Raw genomic sequence first — 19,906 nt, forward strand, 5'->3', positions numbered from 1 at the left:
CTGAAATAAAAAAAATTAAAATAAATAAAATAAAACCAAAAATAAAATAAAATTACAGCCAAACTAAAGCCAAAAACAGAACACCAAATAGTCTCTGATCCTCCTAGGGAAACCAGGCATCTTCTCCAGGTCATACAAAGAGTGCTAACTAACCCTGCACCCTTTGCTGAAGAACCTTGAGCCCACTTCACCCAGATTGTGACCCCAGTAGGTAGGTTATGTACGGTAGAGATCGTGCCAGCACCAAAATTAACCACCAGCAGATCAGTGAGAAAACAAAAAAGCTTTAGACAGGCCTAACACTTTAATACAGCTCACATTTAATCCCCTTTAAATGACATTTGATAGAAAGATGAAAAAGATTCACAAGCAACAAACTTAAAATGGTATGAAACTGATTAACATGAGAATTAGAGAATTCCTTGTGCAAATCTCATCTTTCATTTCCTCAGAGTCCCTATCAAGAAGTACAAGTTAAACCAATGAAAGCAGAATCTTTGGACCCATATTTATGTAAGAGGGTTTTAGCAAATACTAAAACATTTATGATAACTCCCCTTGGTAGCATTCATGAAACAGAGGGAAGGTTGGAAGAGAAAAAAAGGGGAGGGGGGTGAGAGAAAGAGGGAGCAGAGAGAAAAAGCAGGAGAGAAGGTTGGGAAGGAGAGGGAGGTTAGTTTAAAGAGAAAGTTGGGGGGGCATTGAGAAATAGAGGGATTGAGAGGGAGGAGAGGGAGGTCTTGAGAGTAGAAAGGATTGAGAGAGTTGGGGAGAGGGAGGTTGGTTAAAAAAGTGGGGGGACTGAGAAAGAAAGAGATAGAGAGGGGAAGAGGGAAAGTGTAAGACTGAGAGAGAAAGGTTAGGGAGGGGAAAAGAGGGGAAAAAGGTTGAAGGAAAGAAAAAGTGAGAGAGGTTAAGAGAAAGATTGAGAAAGTGAGAGAAGAGTTTTATTTTCTAATATCATTACAGAAATATCTTGTGCTCACACTTGCCTTCCAATTTCCAAATGAAGATTCACTAGACAAAGATGATCAACTAACTTCAGTGAAGCCTCAGTTGCTTCCAGCCTTAAATACAGATGCACACACATTTGGGGAACATGCCATCTTTTGACAGCTCTGAGGGTTCCAATATATAAGCTTTTTAACTTTACTTTTGAAGGGTAAAAGTTTCATGAAAAGCGTATCCTGAGCTTAACATCTTTATGCATTATTTTAATTATACTTATTAGGCTGAATCATAAAATGGCTAATATTCAATTATTTTTGATGTATAGAAATGGAAATTTCATATAATTCAAACTTCTATAATCTAATTGTAACGTTGAGTTATATAGGGAAGAAGCCCTGAACTACGATGTTTTTTGAAATTGTGTATATGTAATTTTCTGCCTATTTCCTTATAAGTTCCTATCTCATTTGATTATATATGTGTTTATCTAAAGCTAAACCATACGCCATTTTGGAATGCTGTAATCTTGGAAACCAAATGGTAAATTTTGGTGGAAATATATAAAATAAGAAAAAAGTTGCCTCAGTCTCTCATTCTATGTTCCGATGAAGGAGTTCCTTACTTCCTGTTTCTTGGCTACAGCTTTAAGAGATGAGGATATTGGTATACTGAGTTTCAGATAAATCAAATACTTCATAAACAATTGAAATATCCTAAAATTTTATCTAAAAATTTTAAGATCTATTGATGTTCCTGATAAATAATTTCTTATTAATAACTGTGATTAAGTTTCCTATCTAACTGTGCTCAGGGCACAGTTTCTGGCCTATTCCCTGTTGGTAAAATTAAGAATTTTATAAAGTGAATAATATTACCCTTCCTATCTTCCAATGTTTGCTAAAGGAGAGAAAAATAGGGAAAGTGTATATGATGGTATTGAAAATATATGGCATATGCATGGTATATAAGATACTCATTGATTGACAAATCATATTGTAAGTTCCCAGGAGGTATGAACCAACATTAGCTTTCTGTGACTGATACTAAATGTTGAATGTCCATGCACACTAAATCCAACCTCCTCAGCAACAAGGATAGGTAGAAGTGACATTGAGTTTTTTATCACTGGTAAGAGACTCATTTTTCAGGTATACTGTTGTATTTCTTGTCCCATTTATAAACACAGTTGCACTGTGCCACTCTTTCAGTGATCACACTTCTCCAGTGACAGATGTGATCTAATCCCTGTAGACAGAAATCCTCATGAAGACAATTGGTGCAGTGGTATGCTACTGCCATCCCAGCTCACGATACTCACTAGTTTATACTGCCCATGCTAGGCATACTGCAGCAGTCCTCCAGAATCTTCCTGCAACCAGAAAAAATGTAGTTCTCCCATCTGCCTGATTGATGGTCGACACTAACCCCAACTGCAGAAAATGGATGATCAAACAGGGCACAAGTTTCTCTCTTACCTGATTTCAGCTCACAACAGTACAGAGAACTATGGCCACTTACGTAGCTGTCTGATGTTACGGATCTCTGGACTGGATTAAAATCTATACTTTCACGGAGAGACTAAAAAATACCTTTAGTGTAAATTCATTTAATGCTGACAGTAGACTCTGCCATGCAGAAAGTTTCAAGCATCAGACAAATATAAATGGCCAAATGATGGTTTTCAGTTACATGAAAACTTCCTTATGTTTTCAGTGCTACTAGAAATAGGTGCCTTGAGCCTGCTAATTCTCATCTATGTAATTGAATCATAAGAAAATATTTTTGTAGGTCAAAAACAGTTCAATGTCAGCATTTTACATAGTTCAGCCAAGTAAATGAATGAGTACTTCCTTGTGAGAATTGAGTTCACTTCAAGTATCAAATTAGCAATCACAGTTCATTTGTTTTTAAAGTAACTTAGCAATGCATTCACTCTTCTCACCTTTCATTTGAAAACTACCATAATACTTCTTTATGGTCAGCAAACACCCATTCATGAGACAGATTGAGAAGAAGACCCCCGGACTCAACAATATAATCCTTAATTACCTACCATGCAAGAGGATGATCCTGCAGTTTCTCCACATACATTGGTGTCTTTAACATCCAGTCCCCAGTAGCTTTGACAAGATGTGCTACTGATCAGAGCTATCTTTGCCTGCTGTATAGTTTTAGAAAATTCATCTTCTAGTAGGAAAAAAAAACATAAACCTAGGCAAATGTTTTTAAAGAATAAAACAGACATAGCTCCATAGCCCTATATACAAGCAGACTCCAAGGGAATCCTACCCATTCTTCTCTCTGAGTGTTGTAATGATGCTGTTAGGTGATTTGTAAAGAATATAACTCCCTTTTGGCTTTTACAACATAAACATCATAAAATATTTTACATGGGTTTTTCTGTCTTTACTACAGCCCTAAGAAGATAAAAAAAAAAAAGTCACTTTATGGAAGAAAAAAGACAAAGTTTATCCAAATGAATTGTTGATGAAGCAAACAATACAACCCTTTTTTTATTTCAGCATATTATGGGGGTACAAAAGTTTAGGTTATGTATATTGCCCTTGCCCACCTCCCCCCAAATCAGAGCTTCAAGCATGTCCATCCCCTAGATGGTGCCCATCGCACTCATTATGTATGTATACACCCATCCCCTTCCCCGCCTCACATCTGCCCGACACCAGATTAATGTTATTCCTAAAAGTGCTCTTAGGTGATGATCAGTGAAACCAATTTGATGGTGAGTACATGTGGTGCTTATTTTTCCATTCTTGGGATACTTCACTTAGTAGAATGAGTTCCAGTTCTATCCAGGAAAATACAAGAGGTGCTATATCACCATTATTTCTTATAGCTGAGTAGTATTACATGGTATTCATATACCACATTTTATTAGTCCACTCATGTATTGATGGATACTTGGGTTGTTTCCACATCTTTGCAATTGTGAATTGTGCTGCTATAAACATTTGAGTGCAGATGTCTTTTTTATAGAATGTCTTTTGTTCTTTTGGGTAGATGCCCAGTAATGGGATTGGTGGATCAAATGGTAGGTCTACTTGTATCTGTTTAAGGTATCTCCATATTGCTTTCCACAGAGGTTGCACTAGCTTGCAGTCCCACCAGCAGTGTATGAGTGTTCCTGTCTCTCTGCATCCACGCCAACATTTAGTCTTTTGGGACTTTTTTGATAAAGGCCATTGTCACTGGAGAGAAGTGATATCTCATTGTGGTTTTGATTTGCATTTCCCTGATGATTAGAGATGTTGAGCATTTTTTCATATGTTTGTTGGCCATTCTTCTGTCTTCTTTTGAAAAGCTTCAATTCATGTCCTTTACCTACTTTTTGATAAGGTTGTTTGATTTTTTTTCTTGCTGATTTTCCTGAGTTCTAAATAGATTCTAGTTATCAGGCCTTTATCAGATGTGTAGCCTGTGAAATTTTTTTCCCATTCTGTAGGTTGTCTGTTTGCTCTCGTGACAGTTTCTTTGGCTGTGCAGCTTTTTAATTTAATCAGGTCCCATTTATTTATTTTTTTTTTGTTGCTGTGATTGCCTTTGGGGTCTTCTTCATAAATTCTTTGCCTAGACCAATGTTAAAAATGAGTTGTATTGTTCTATTGGTTTCATGGTGCTCTCATTCTTTTGACTTGACTTTTGCTAAGCAGAAAATATGTTTAAGTGCTGAAACTGTCTAGAGGTTGACAATTGAAATTGAATTCTGATTTACTCTTTAGTTTATTGGATATTTGTTACTGGTTAACTCAGTTGTAGAATATAGTGGAAGTGAGACCAAAGTCATGGGTTTAATCTTTATATAGGCTAGTTATTTTCACATAATCTATCTACCCACTTACCATTCATACCAACCCATCATTTCAGAAAAATGCCTCCCATCTTTAGGAACAGGGTCATACCTTCAAGTGTGGGTTTTCACAGTCGTGGCATCTATACTCTTACGAAAACAATTGTGTGAGTGTGTGTGTGTCTGAGTTTGTGTATATTTATAGTACAACTGGGGAATAATTACACATGAAACATGCCAATATTAGGTAATACAATCACTAAATATTCCCCATACCAGTTTTAATAAGTATCAATAAACTAGTATTAATGAATATAATGGCCTGAAACCCAAGCAGTCACCTCTACATCCATTATTAAAAAATGCTTTTTTCCACCTGTATTCATATTAAAAATAGAGAAAAATTGAAAATGAGTAAACAGAGCACACTTGGACATCACACATATTTGCTTGGATTCTTATATTGGAGGAAGTAGTAAATATACTATGTGGTTCAGTTGTTACCCATCCAACAGTCATACATTTGTAAAGTATTAATATCATCTTTCCTTGGCAAACAAACTGGAGATACAAACTCTAAGGATGTGAAAGAGAAAGGTAAAAATTGCTTAGTCCATAGGATGGATATTAACATGGTATTGCTTGTTCTTCAATTATGGCTCTAGAAATATCTACTTTGACCTAACAGTACCCTCTTTAACCTTGTAATGTAATAAATAAATCTTCTAGAAGATGCTATTAGTTAATCAGAAGGACTCATTCCACTTTACATGTTATCAGTTTGCCCAAGGTACCATATTCTCCTAGGACAATAGGAACACATACCCTACAATTCAGATATGGGCTTCTAATTTCTCATTCATAACCATTTTTTAAAATACATCTGCCTTTTGTTCATGTGCCTCCAGGACCTCATCTTGTTGAATTTGAAGTGACAGTGGAGAAAAGTATACTTATCTTCCTTCTTCAGCTTTGTTATATGAGGAATGGGGAAGAATCACATTTGTAGTACTTTAAACCTTTTAAGTATTTTTATATCTAATGTGTATTTTTATATCTAATTCTTTATTCACAGGTTTATTATAAACATTTATACATTATATATTTAATATTCTTTTTTCTTATCACCAAAATTTGTTTATATATAAGCATTGTGGGTCTATGTGTCTGTGTGTATATACAATACACACAGATTGCAGTGCTCCTATGTTTGTTTTCCCATGCTGTTTTACTTCATTTTTATCTAGACTTTTATATACTTAAATGCTTCAGCACATCTGCTGTCCTAGATCATTTATTTCAATGATGTGTTCTTTATTTTTACTGCTATCTCAATAAAGTTGCATAAAACTCTTTGTAAATTGTCTATTCTCTTTCTACTCACCTCCTCCATGCAAATGCCAGCTGGTTCCAAAGCTTATGCTATGCTGCCTTTACAAATACTCATTGCTCTATCATATCATTTTCTGCCAAATCTCTTTGAACTAAAACATTTTCCCTTACCAATATTTTATATTTTTTAATTAGCTGCTTTTCTTATTCTGTTTTTGTTAACTTACTATTTTATGATCATATCATTTTGTATTATTGCATATAGATCTACCACATCATTCTTTTTTAATAGCACACAGTATTCAGATAATGAATGTATCACAATTAAATCCTCTTAGTGAATATTTGGACTATTTTCATTTTTGTTTATAAACTACATCACACATTCCAAATCACAAATCTGTACATTTAAGCCAGTATTCCTGGAATGTAGAATTGCTGGACCATGAAACATACACTTTTTAAATTAATAGATATGGCTAAATTGCCTCATTTTTGAAAAGAAGAAAAGGATATATCAATTTATACTCTACCCAGCTGTGTAATTTAGAACTATGCCAAGAATCTTAAAAATATTTATGCCCTAAATCCAGAAATTCTGTTCCTGGGAAATTTATTTTAAAGCAATCTTAGACCTGGAGAAACATATATAAAGGATAGTCAATCCAGATTATTTAAATTTAAAAAAAAAAAACACACATTTTGATAAGAATTGTGGCAAAGCTACCATGTAGCTATTACAATTATATTTTAACAATAAAAAGCAATGCTTGACAATCATAAGTTAAAAAGTATAAAATAAAACTTGTAATAGGCATATAATTACAACTATTCAAATATAAACACACAGAATTGTATAGGAATGCAGGAAAGAACTATGCCTAAATGTTCACTTGAAGGTTATGATGAGGTGGTGGTGTTGGGAATAGAAATTGTAGGTGGAAAACTAATTCTCTTCAATGGGAAAAAGGGCATATCTCACTCTTCCCACTGAAAAGTAATGAATAGGTACAGATATAGATAAGTTACTACATACTTAGGAGGAAGAGAAAAAGTTTCATGTTACTGTTGATATCCAGATGGTGTTAAGTGGAAAGCAAAGTCCTAGGAGAATAGGAAAAAGAGATTAAGATGGAAGATAAGGACAGAAGGCCTGAAAAGAAGGTGAACATTTTTATGACTATTGTGGATGTTGGAGGAAAGAACCGTGCAGGCAAGCACCCAAGGATTGCTGAACGGTACTGAAATCGGAAACCTCAAGTTTTTCAGGACACTAAATCTCACTGCTGGTCTTTCTTTAGTGAAGTGGTTTCTCAACCTTGGCTGCAGATTATAGTTTCCAGGAGAAGTTTATAAAATACCGATGCCCGGTTCCCGAAGGACCAGGATACAGGATCAACATACAAAAGCCAACTGCATTTCATGTAGAATCCAGAATCAGAAACAATCCCATTTACAATCACAATGAACAAAACGCAATACTTAGGTATATACTTAGCAAAATATGTACAAAAACTTTGTGCTGCAAATCACATCATTTTGGTGAAAGAAAAAAAGGAAGACCTAAATAAGTAGAGACATATCATCTTCATGGATTGAAAGACTCAACATAGTAAAGATGTCAATTCTCCCCAAACTGAACTGCAACTCCAATGCAATTCCTATCAAAATCACAGCAAGGGTTGCTGTAGACATAGCAAGCTTATTTTAAAATTTATATGGAAAAGTATGGGCCTTACAATAGCTTCAACAATCTTCACAAAGAATAAATTGGGAGAAATCACTTTTCTATATAAAGCCTACTATGTAGCCACAGGAATCAAGACAGTGTGGAATTGGGTTGGGGGGGTGAAAAACATGTATCAACAGAATAGAGATCTCAGAAATGGACTCACATGAATATGCTCAGTTGATTATGGTGAAGGCACAAAAGCATTTCACTGAAGACTGCCTTTTCAACAGGTAGTGTTGGAGCAACTGGACGTCCTTAGGCAAAAACAAAACAAAACAAAAACCCTCAATTTAAACTTTACACGGCTGGGCGCGGTGGCTCACGCCTGTAATCCTAGCACTCTGGGAGGCCGAGGCGGGTGGATCGCTCGAGGTCAGGAGTTCGAGACCAGCCTGAGCAAGAGCGAGACCCCGTCTCTACCAAAAATAGAAAGAAATTATATGGACAACTAAAATATATATATACAAAAAATTAGCCGGGCATGGTGGCGCATGCCTGTAGTCCCAGCTACTAGGGAGGCTGAGGCAGTAGGATCGCTTAAGCCCAGGAGTTTGAGGTTGCTGTGAGCTAGACTGACGCCACGGCACTCACTCTAGCCCGGGCAACAGAGCGAGACTCTGTCTCAAAAAAAAAAAATAAATAAAAAAAAATAAACTTTACACATTATACAAAAGTTAACTGAAATTATATCATAGATAGTGAAGTTAAATGTAAAATATAAAGTGATAAAACTTTTAGGAAAATCAGAGGAAAAAAATCTTTAGGCTCTAAGGTTGGACAAAGAATTCTTAAGCTTGACACTAAAAGGACACTCCATAGAAAAAAAATGGAGAAATTAGATGTCATCAAAATTAAAATCTTTGCCTTGTGAAAGACTGCTAAGAGGATAAAAAGACAAGCTACAGGCCAGGTGCAGTGGCTCATGGCCTGTAATCCTAGCATTTTGGGAAGACGAGGTGAGAGGATTATTTGTGGCCAGGAGTTTGAAACCAGCCTGAGCAACATAATGAGACTCTGACTCTACAAAAAAATAAATAAATAAATAGAAATATTAGCTGGGCATGGTGTTGCATAACTGTAATCCCAACTACTTGGGAGCCTGAGGCAGGAGGATGGCTTGAGCCCAGGAGTTTGAAGCTGCAGTAAGCTATCATGAGGCCTCTGAACTCTAACCCTGGCAGTAGAGGGAGACCCTGTCTCAAAACACCCCCCCCCAAAACAAACAAACAAACCAAAAAAAAAAAAAAAAAGAACCAGAAAAAGGACAAGCTATAGACTGGGAGAAAGTATTTGCAAACCACATATTTGACACAAGACTACTATTTATAATACATAAAGAATTCTCAAACTTTACAACAAGAAAACAATGTAATTCCAAAATAGACCAAAAAAATGAAGAGACATTTCACTGAATATGTTCAAAAAACAGTAAGTAAGCACAGGAAAAGATGTTCAATATCATTAGCCATTAGGGAAATACAATGAGATATCACTACATACCTATCAGAATAGCTAAAAAAAATTTTTTTTTTTTTTTACATTTGGGAAAGGAGAAAATTGACATGTGTTGCATTTATTTAAAACAAATTTGCTCTTATAAGAAATTAAAATGTGATTTTCTGGTTTTTAAAAATTGTTTAAATTTCTGTTTTAATTAATGTTTTGCATTGTGAAAAATATTTATAATAATATTTTATTTACTTAACGGTCCTTTTTAGAGGGTGGGGCTTGGATATTGAATCATTTAAAAACAATGACCAAACCAAATAAAGGAAATAGTATAGACTGTCAGCAAAATTTCAGAGTTGAATAGATATGTCATTAGGGTTAAGGTTCTGTTTTTTGTTTTGTATTGTTTTGTTTTTATCTCTGATTTTCAATCTCTGTTAACTGGAAACAAAGTTATCTCTGGACTGCCAATTTGAGTAACTGGAAAGCTTTAAAGAATGTAAAGCTCCTAATAAATGGTATTGAAGTGCTCTTAAAATTTTCAAAAGTCCTTTAAGTTTTATTAGAGTTCTTCCTAGCTTCCTCTGGAGGATATCTGAGCTGTCACAAATAGAAACCTTCAGGATTGTGCATTTTATGTTCAGATGCTAAGCAATTAGACAATTTCTAGGAAATAGTCTCAAGAGATCAATATCTTTTCCTAGTTAATTTTTAAAAAGAATGCTTAATATTCATTTTTATTTAAAGTATCAGCTTCCTCAAGGTAGGTATTGTGTTCCAAATACATAAGGCACAAGAAACATGTTTTCCTTGAACTGTCCATGGTAACTAGATATCAATGCACATTGATGAATTGGTCGTTTTTGTTTCCTTGTTGATACCAAGCCCAATATTTAGACAGAGTAAATGCATAAAAATATAGTTTATGTGAGTTGAAGCTAAAATTTAAAAAAAATAGTGACAGCAGCAAATGCCAGCGAGGATGCAGAACAACTGGGTGACTCATACATTGCTGGTGGGAATGTAAAATGGTACAACTATGGAAAAACATTTGGCAGTTTATTACAAAACTAAACATGCAACTACCATATAACCAACCCAGCAATTGTACTCATGGGTACTTATCCCACCAAAATGAAAACACATGTTCACGTAAAAACCTGTACATGAAGATACCTGAGATCTTTATTTGTAATATTCCAAAGCTGGAAACAACCTAGACATTCTTTAACAGATGAATGGTTAAACAAACTGTGGTATATTCATACCATGGATTATCATCCAGCAATTAAGAGGAATGAACTATTGATACATGCATGGCACAACTTGGAAAACTCTCCAGGGGATTATGCTGAGTGGAAAAGGTCAATCCCAGAAGGTTATATAACGTATGGTGCTATTTATGTAACACTTTGAAAGAATAAAATTCTAGAAACAGAGAACAGATTAGTTGCTGCCACAGGTCTGGGAAGGAGCGGGGAGGACATTGCTATTAGGTCATTAAATATGAAATGTCCGATTTTGAATCAAAAGTTTATTATATCTCAAACAAGAAGCAGTACAATTAATCAAAGTATGTGCCTAAACTACCGACACAGTTTTGCCATCTTAATGGTAGCTTGTTTATGCCAGCAGCGAAGAAGCCTGGAAAGTGAGTGGTGATGAAATCACAAAAGGTGTTTTCCACAGCTTGTTGAGAATGGGATATTTTTCCTTGCAAGAAGTGGTCTAAAGCCTGGAAGAAGTGGTAGTCAGTTGGTGCAAGGTCTGGTGAATACAGTGGATGACAGAGAATTTCCAAGTCCAGCTTCTGTAATTTGAGCAGTGTTGTTTGTGAGATGCCTTGTTGAGCAGTGCCTTGCAAGAAGATTGGCCTGTCTCTACTGACCAATCTTCGCCACTTAATTATAAGCATCCTAATCATTGCATCCATTGGTTGCAGTAGACATACACTGTAATCAATTGACCAGGTTTCATGAAGCTATAGTGGATAATACCAGTGCTGGACCACCACACAGACACCATTAGCTTTTTTTGACGAATATTCGGTTTTGGACTGTATTTTAGCACTTCATTTTTATCCAACCATTGTGCTGAATGCTTGTGATTGCCAAAAAGAATCCATTTTTCATCACATGTAACAATACAGTGTAGAAATTGTTCGCCTTTATGTCATGACAGCAAAGAAAGGTAAGCTTCAAGACGATTTCTCTTCTAAGGCTTATTTAATTCATGTGGTGCCCATCTCTCCAGCTTCTTTACCTTGCCCATTTGTTTCAAATGGTCCAATATTGTTGGAATAGTAACGTCAAACCTTGCTGCTAATTCACATGTAGGTTGAGGTGGATTCACTTCAACTACAGCTTTCAGGTCGTCATTATCCACCTTGGTCTCAGGTCACCCACGTGGCTCATTTTCAAGATTAAAATCACCCGAATGGAACTTCTCAAACCACTGAAGTACTGTGTGTTCATTAGCCACATCCTTCCCAAACACTTCATTGATATTTCGAGCTATCTGTGCTGCATTTGTTCCACAACAGAATTGATATTCAAAAATAACACAAATTTTTGACTTATCCATGGTTTCACAAACATTGCTCTAAAAAAAAAAATGTTGAAAGATAATCCCAAGCCTAAATGCGCATTGGAAAGAACGAAGATGTACCTTCACAAAAAAAAAAAAAAAAAAACAACCCCCCCCAAAAACCAAGCAGTGTCCAAGTGAAATGTCAGAGATATCGACTGTCAAACTTAGTACTTAAGGAAATCAGACAGTCCATACTTAATAACCAAACAAACAGCAAGACTCGGGAGCCTGGTGGTGATTGAAAGTTCTGTGTCTTGACTGTTTCAATGTCAATTTCCTGCAAGATGTTAACATTGGGAGAAACTGGGTAAAGAGTACCTCGGTGTCTGTATTATTTCTTAAACCACATGTGAATCTACAATTACCTCAACATAAAAAGTTTAATTAAAATTAAACGAATAAAGCAGGATAAGCAGGGGGGAAATGCTGATGCCAGGTCTTCACTCCTGAGATTGTGCTTTACGTAGTCCAAAACGTAGCCTGGTCTACAAGATGTTTTGGTTTTTGTTTTTTAAAGCAACCCAGGGGATTACCATGTACAGCCAAGATAAAGAAGCACTGTTCTAGATGCTCTCACTGACTCGGTTATAAAAGCACAGAAAGCAAATGTTGGACTGAGCCATCACTGGTGGCTCAGACTGAAAAAAAAAAAAACAACAAAAAACAAAACCAGAAAAATGGAGGTGAGGCTACTGGCAGAGGAACAGTTAAGGAATGTAGATACTTATTCCAGAGCCCTGTGAGTCTGTGGAAAGGCATGAGTGTGAGAGTGGGGTGGCCTCATTAGTTTCCCCAGCATACTCTCTCACCAAATGTTCACCTGTGCTAAGTAGGTGGGCAGGGCACTGTCATCATCCTACAAATAACAAAGCTGAAACACAAAGAAGTTAACCTGCCCAACATTGCATGGCTACTACATAACAGAGCCAGATTAATAATTTCTCACTAAACTTTCACACTAGCTTTGGTTTAAATAACTATTAAACAAGAACAAGATTTTACTAGGTCACAAAGTATGGAAAATTGAGCATCTGACGGTCCAAACTCCTGTCCTAAGTATTTGGAGTAAACTCATGGGACATAAAGAATCTCAAGGTTAAATAGGACAAAGTTAAAAATGAATTTCTTTGAAAACTTCTCTGGATCTTCATTAACTAAAAACGCATAGAAGTAAAGTGTTTATACAGGTACTTCAGCTTTTAGAGAAAGTAGCTTAAAGACAGTTTTGAAATAATTATTTAACTTCAGGAGTACATAGAGCATGCACTTCTAAGCAAGATGAAAGATATAAATTGTATGGCAAAAGTTCAAAATATGGAAGAGCTACCCATACTGACCTAGTTCAAGGGGTTTTTCCAGATGCAACAATAGATCATTATGAGGAAGAAATTGTGAGAAGCCAGGGTGAGTGTACATAGCTTCCACTGGTATCAAATTACTATTTTCTATATTCCAGGGGTAACTTCTTCCTATTACCAGGTTGTCTGTGACAGTATTTGTCATAAGGGAGTGGGAAAATAGATACCACTTTTAATGAGACCATAATAATTTTTGATAATTACTAAAAATACATTCTTTAACATTTCTAATGTATATTAAAAGTTTTATTATCTTGAATTCTTAGAAAATAGGAGTTTCTCATTAACACAGAAAAATTTTAATGTATCTCTCTTTCCTTCATAGTATCAAATAAAATATGATTATTATGATTCATGGTACTGCAAGGTAATATTCTATACATTATTACAATCATAATACTATACATTATATACTTACATAATGATCTCTGAAAGCTATTCTGAAAGTTATATTTACTCCTGCTTTTCATACAAAGTTTTCCAAAGAAATGTCTAGGGACTATATACATTAAATCTGGCATTGCACTAAAAATGTAGAATCCCAGATGTAATTCATTAAATCAATATTTAGAATTAAGATTCTAAGATTCCATTTATAACAACTCCCCAGATAATGTGCACATGAAAGTCTGAAAACTGTCTTGCAAGTACTCCTTCATGGCTCGGCATGGTGGCTCACAACTATAATCCTAGCACTCTGGGAGGCCAAGACCGGATGATCACTTGAACCCAGGAGTTTAAGACCAGCCTGAGCAACACAGCAAGACCTTGTCTCTACAAAAAAATGGAAAATTAATCAGGCAAGTAGTGCACACCTGTAGTCCCAGCTACTTGAGAGGCTGAGGCATGAGGATCACTTGAGCCTGGCAGTTTGAGGTTGCAGTGAGCTATGATGATGTCACTACACTTTAACCTGGGCAAGAGAGCAAGACCCTCTGTCTCACTGCCCTCCTCCCCCAAAAAGGGGGTGCCTTCTTGTGATTAACCTATTTATAAAGAAGAGTTAGGGAATAATATTTTGGTTTATTCAGCATTCTGCTCACCAAGGTATTTGAGCAGATAAAAGTATCTTTTAAAAGATACTTTTAGATTAGAGACACTGAAAACATTGTATCTAATCATTTTGAGACATTATGCCATGATCTCAACCATCTCACTACTTCTGGGAGACCAATGGTAGAAATATCAGACTTCTAATACTGAGGAACTTTACAACTAAGGAAGGAGTTTCAGATATGTCTCAGTATCACATTGAGACGAAATTCAGATGAAATAAAAGAAAATTTTTTCTTTTAAAGGACATTCTTTAGAATTATTCAAAACTTTAATATTTATCTTGGGAGTAGGTATGATGATCAGACAGAGTAGGAGAGCAAGGAGGAAGAAAACCTACCTTTGAGCAACCCCAGTGCTCTAGGTATTGTGTTCAGAGAATGAGGCACACATGTTAAGACACCGTTGCCTCCATTTGATAGATAAGGAAAGTGTGAGGAGCATTGTTACTTATTTGCAACACCTGGAAGCAGCTTTTAAAATTAATATCACTTAACTCCAGTGAGAATGGCCTTTATCAAAAAGTCCCAAAATAACAAATGTTGGTGTGGATGCAGAGAGATAGGAACACTCATACTGCTGGTGGGACTGCAAACTAGTACAACCTCTATGGAAAGTAATATGGAGGTTCCTTAAAGAAATAAAAGTAGAACTACCATTTGATCTAGCAATCCCACTACTGGGTGTCTACCTAAAGGAAAAAAAGTCCCTCTATAATAAAGACATTTGCACTTGAATGTTTATAGCAGCACAATTCACAATTGCAAAGATGTGGAAATAGCACAAGTGCCCATCAATACATGATTGGATTAATAAAATGTGGTATATGTATACCATGGAGTACTACTCAGCTGCAAAAAACAATGGTGAACTAGCACCTCTTGTATTATCCTGGCTAGGGCTGGAGCCCACTCTACTAAGTGAAGTATCACAAGAATATAAAAACAAGCACCACATGTACTCACTATCAAATTGGTATGAATTGAGCAACACTTATGTGCACATACGGAAGTAATACCCATCGGGTGTCAGGCAAGTGGGAGGCGGAAGGAGGGGATAATGGGTGCGGTGTGCACTGTCTGGAATGGACACACTTGTAGCTCTGACTTGGGCAGTGCAAAGGCAATATATGCATCCTAAATATCTATACCCCATAAAATTTTGAAATAAAAATTAAGTGTACTGGGGAAGCATAGAAAATTGCATCAACTTAATATGTTCACTTTTTTGCAAGATGGGGACCGTAACAGTGGGAGCACAATGCTTAATGTTTCTCCTGATGTGGGGAGAACAGATGGGGTACACCCACCGTAAGACCTTAAGCAGCCTCAGAGCCCTTGCAGCACACAGACACAGACCTAAAGTTACAATGCGCCACTGTCAGGACCCACTGTTTCACAATCAGAGGGCCTCCACAGTAATGCTCTTGGTCCTGTAGACTGACCAACCAGGGCCATGACACTGCAGGTGTGGCATGGCCATGGACCACCTTGGGCTCCCCGAGCTTGGTTGGCAGCACATTTGTATTCCTCTCAGACTTTTCCATTAGAAATGCATCAACAACTGGAATTCCACATTTGTCTTGGGTTGGCCAACTTCCTGTATTATATTTTACTGTTATCCCTTAGAAAAGTAACAATAAAGCATTAGGTAGAAATACTTATGTACCTCTATTAAAACCTCATAATGGTAGTGTTTATTTCTTTCACAGGTTCAAAACTAGGATTCTTATCAAGAGATGAGACTTTTATCTTTTGTTGCACTGCTTTTAAAATGAGCAAGTCAATAAACAAGTATTAACATACATGTTTTTAGAAAACTGAAAACAAACTTATTTTTTTTAAAAGAAATAAAATTATACCTACCTAATCGTGAAGTCATTGGACATTGTTTTTCCTGTGACATTACTTGTGTTATCCCAGCTTAACAGTTATCCAGATATATCAAAATACTTTGTATTACACATATTCAAAATACAACATATATAATGGAGAAGCATAAGGAAAATTTGTAGCACTGTGTTCACTCCATTCTCAGATTTAAAAAGAATTCTCTGGGAAATGGTTTGAATCACTAAAAACCAAGAGACTTATTTAAGTATGAAGTTCCTCAAATATGATGAAAATTAAGTTTCTCCATAGCTATATAATTTGGGAATTAAAAGATACGCTCATGTGTAAAATTCTTTACTGGAGAGTTTTATCTCACACCAGAAATCTCTTTAGGGCAAAGTTTCTGGCACAGTGGATTTGCATTTGTTTGTTCAATATTATACCAATACTCATTTTTACTTTCTCTTCAGATATGCAAAAGATATGAATTGTTTTGTCAAACACCGAGAAAACTCTTCAAAATTAAGACTATCCCAGATCTTAGGGAAAAAAGCCACAAAGGTATTTATAATATTCAAAACTGCTTTCCTGCATGAAGTTTTAAGGGTGGATTTTAATCCATATTATACGAGGTCACTCTTAGGCCTTTGGGGTATTTGTACACATTTATAACAGTAATATTAGTATTCAACCTATACAAAAATACTTAAAAAAAAGAAATGAGGCAACATAAATATTTTTACTGTGAGAATAAAGGGTCAGTTTAGAGATGGAAAGATGGAAGGAGAAAAGCAATAGAGACAGAGGAAGGGTCAATTAGGCAAAAATCCCTTAATTCCAAATCTCCCCTACAGGATGATGTGGATCACTAGTCTATGGCTCAAATCAAGGACTCTTCAGAGAGAGCATTCATTCCCCTTATCTTAAAAAAGACAAAGGTCCTGGATCTGGTTTGGTTTAAAAATACATAAATAAATAAATAAATAAATGAATAAAACAAAGGGATGTCAAGAACTTTTCACTACAAGCTGATCATTAGAATTCTGTGTAGAATTACACTCTAATCAAGAGAATCTCCTACTCACAGATTCATTGGGTTTTTAAGTCTCAAGCACAACTGATGAAATTCTGGCATACAAATAGATTGGATAGATAGGTAGAAAATCATTAAATTTGTTTCTATTTTATGCAGAAAAGTTAGTACATTTTCGGCTAAAATATTCTCTGTGAGGGCCTGTAAGGGGGTGAGGAGTGGTTACTTAGTAGAAGGGACAGGGAAATATAATGAACTCTGTTTCAGCTTGAATGTATCATTGGTGATCATTTAAACAGCAATTGACTGACTTTTATGTTAATCATTATTTCCAAAATAAAAATAATACATGCACACATATACCAATTAACTGTTTACCTCAGATGATCCATTTGGAAGTACTAGTCTTGGCCTTAAGGAATAGTTTAAAATGAAGATACTCTGTTTTTAGTATTAGAGTAGGGTGATTACTAGTGACCCTTAAACCAATGGTCCCCTAGGTTCTACTTCAATGCTTATGTGTAGCTGCTTTAATAAACATTTTTATACAACTACTTACCATTGATAGGCACTTGGGTCCCAATATTGCTTTTCTGTGATTGTTTCTCAATCATCTCTTCCAAAAGAAGTTTAAAACCTCTTTCTCCTACAGACTCAGTCTCAAAATGCACAGTCAGGTGGGCATCATTATATAGCAAGACAAATTCTTTCTTGGGCCCACATAAATGAGCTGCAATGTGATATATATTTAATAATTGAGATACTTTTCCTGTGCAATGATAATTGAAAGAGGGCAAAGAGGTGATGTTAAATTACAAACTGTTAATATTAATAAAAGAATGATTATAAAGAGTGTGAGATTAAGATTTGTAGCATGGAACTCATGATTTGAGTGCCACAATGGGGGAGTATAGATCTTAAAAAATGAAAGGCAAAAGACTTGATATGAAAATGGTACACAATTGTACAGCAATCTGTGATCCTATGGATGGAAATAAAAGGCATTTTGGTGAAAATAAATGGACAGAGAAACAAAAGCAATGGGACAAGCTGCCCAAACACAGAATAATGACCCTTTCTTAATTTAGAAACACATAAGTCAGCACAGATGTGCTCCTGATAGTAAGAGGACATACAGTATAATTTATTTGTACACTTGTTGTAAAATTAAATTCTCCCAAAATATTGATACATTATTGATTTGTCTTTATGGTAAATCCCAAAAATCTGAGAAAAAAGATGGGGAATAATTAGTTAAAAATATCTGCATCATTCTTATGCTCAAAGAAACTCTGCGTGGTGGGATGGAAGAGATGGGAACTTCGGAGATGCACCCATGTCAAGTAACGGAATTCTAGGTAGAGTCGGATACCCTGGAAGTTTTAACATAATGGAAATGGGAAATGTTACAGTTTTTCAAAAAGGAGATTTGGGAAGAATGGGGGATAGGTAGGAGACAGAAGAAACAAAGAGGCACAGGGCATTTCCAAAGTCCTATCAGCGAAGGAACATAGCTTAGTGTTTAGAGGCATAGATTTTACAGCCAAACTGCTGGTTTGGCCCAGCTCTTCCACTTATTAACTATGTGACCTTGGGCAAGTTACTTAACCTCGCTGTGCCTCAATACTCTTACGTGTAAAATGGAGATGATAATACTTACATGGGATTGAATCAATAGGTATTTACCAAGTATTGCTAGTATATGTTAAAAAAATAAGCCTCAGCAAAATTTTAGAGCAAATTATTAGACAGATGGTTTCTGAACACTTGGGGAAGGAATCAGTGGTTATGAGAATCCAGTATGGGATCCTTAACATGCCACATTAAAGTAACCTAATTTCATTTTTTAAGAGAGCTAATTAGATGGTAGCTAGGGGGAATAGGATAAGCATAATGAAGACTTCAGTCAAGCACTTAATAAAGCATCTTATGATGTCCCTGTGAACAGACAGAAAATGTTAAGTAGGTAATTACACAGCTAGAAAGTTCCACAGCTGATGGAATAACCATACAAGAAATGTTAACCTGGAGGGGAGGTATTCATGGTACAGAAATGATTCTATCCTTGGTTCTGTCAAATACAGTATTTCTGTTAATGGTTTATAAATACAGATAACACATTTTCAAAATCTGTGGGTTTAAGATGGGTGGCAGGATGAGAAAGGGCTAGTTTAAACACAGACTCTAAGAGATCATTTAGTTCAACCTTTCACCAAACAGAGAGCTCTCTCTAACATAACCCCAAACATATGATTACTAGCCTTGAAGATACAACATGGAACTTATGAGCATTTTCTTTTTGAACTGTTCTAATCGCCAGACTGCTCTTTTTCACCTTAAGTCAAAAGACAACAACATGAGGGCTACCACATGGTTAGTATAGTGGCCAAGAAGAAACAATGCTTGGGTTTGAGTCCCACTCTCTCTGCATATTAGCTATGTCACTGGGAACAAATTATTCAATCTGTTTAGGAATTGGTTTCCTATTTAAAACAGGAATAATGTAACCTTCAAAGGATTGTTAAAAAGATTGAGAGTTATAAATTCTTAGGACTATGTCTCAATAATGGCAAATACTCAATAACTATTAGATAATATTAAGCAGAACAATTTCATACATAGCCTGAGATCCTCTACATGGGAATTATTATAAACATTTAAAAAGAACAATTGTGATCCTCTGTCTTCTCTTTTCTCCAAGGTAAATAGGCCCAAGGTTTCCACACCCTTCTGCATCCTGGTCATCATGTTCTTTGGATGCATTCCAGTTTG

The 19,906-nt window shown here is 35.8% G+C and overlaps 1 protein-coding gene across 1 annotated transcript in view; it reads right to left on the bottom strand.

Annotated features, from left to right (window-relative positions):
• Positions 1–15,587: 15,587 nt before the first annotated feature.
• OVCH1 (ovochymase 1) overlaps positions 15,588–19,906 on the bottom strand; it is a 67,079-nt gene continuing 62,760 nt past the window's right edge. The window contains 1 exon segment of the mRNA XM_069491210.1: positions 15,588–15,892. Coding sequence (XP_069347311.1) covers positions 15,588–15,892 — 305 coding nt within the window.

The sequence above is a fragment of the Eulemur rufifrons genome, chromosome 16, assembly GCF_041146395.1.
Source record: "Eulemur rufifrons isolate Redbay chromosome 16, OSU_ERuf_1, whole genome shotgun sequence".
Lineage (NCBI taxonomy): Eukaryota > Metazoa > Chordata > Mammalia > Primates > Lemuridae > Eulemur > Eulemur rufifrons.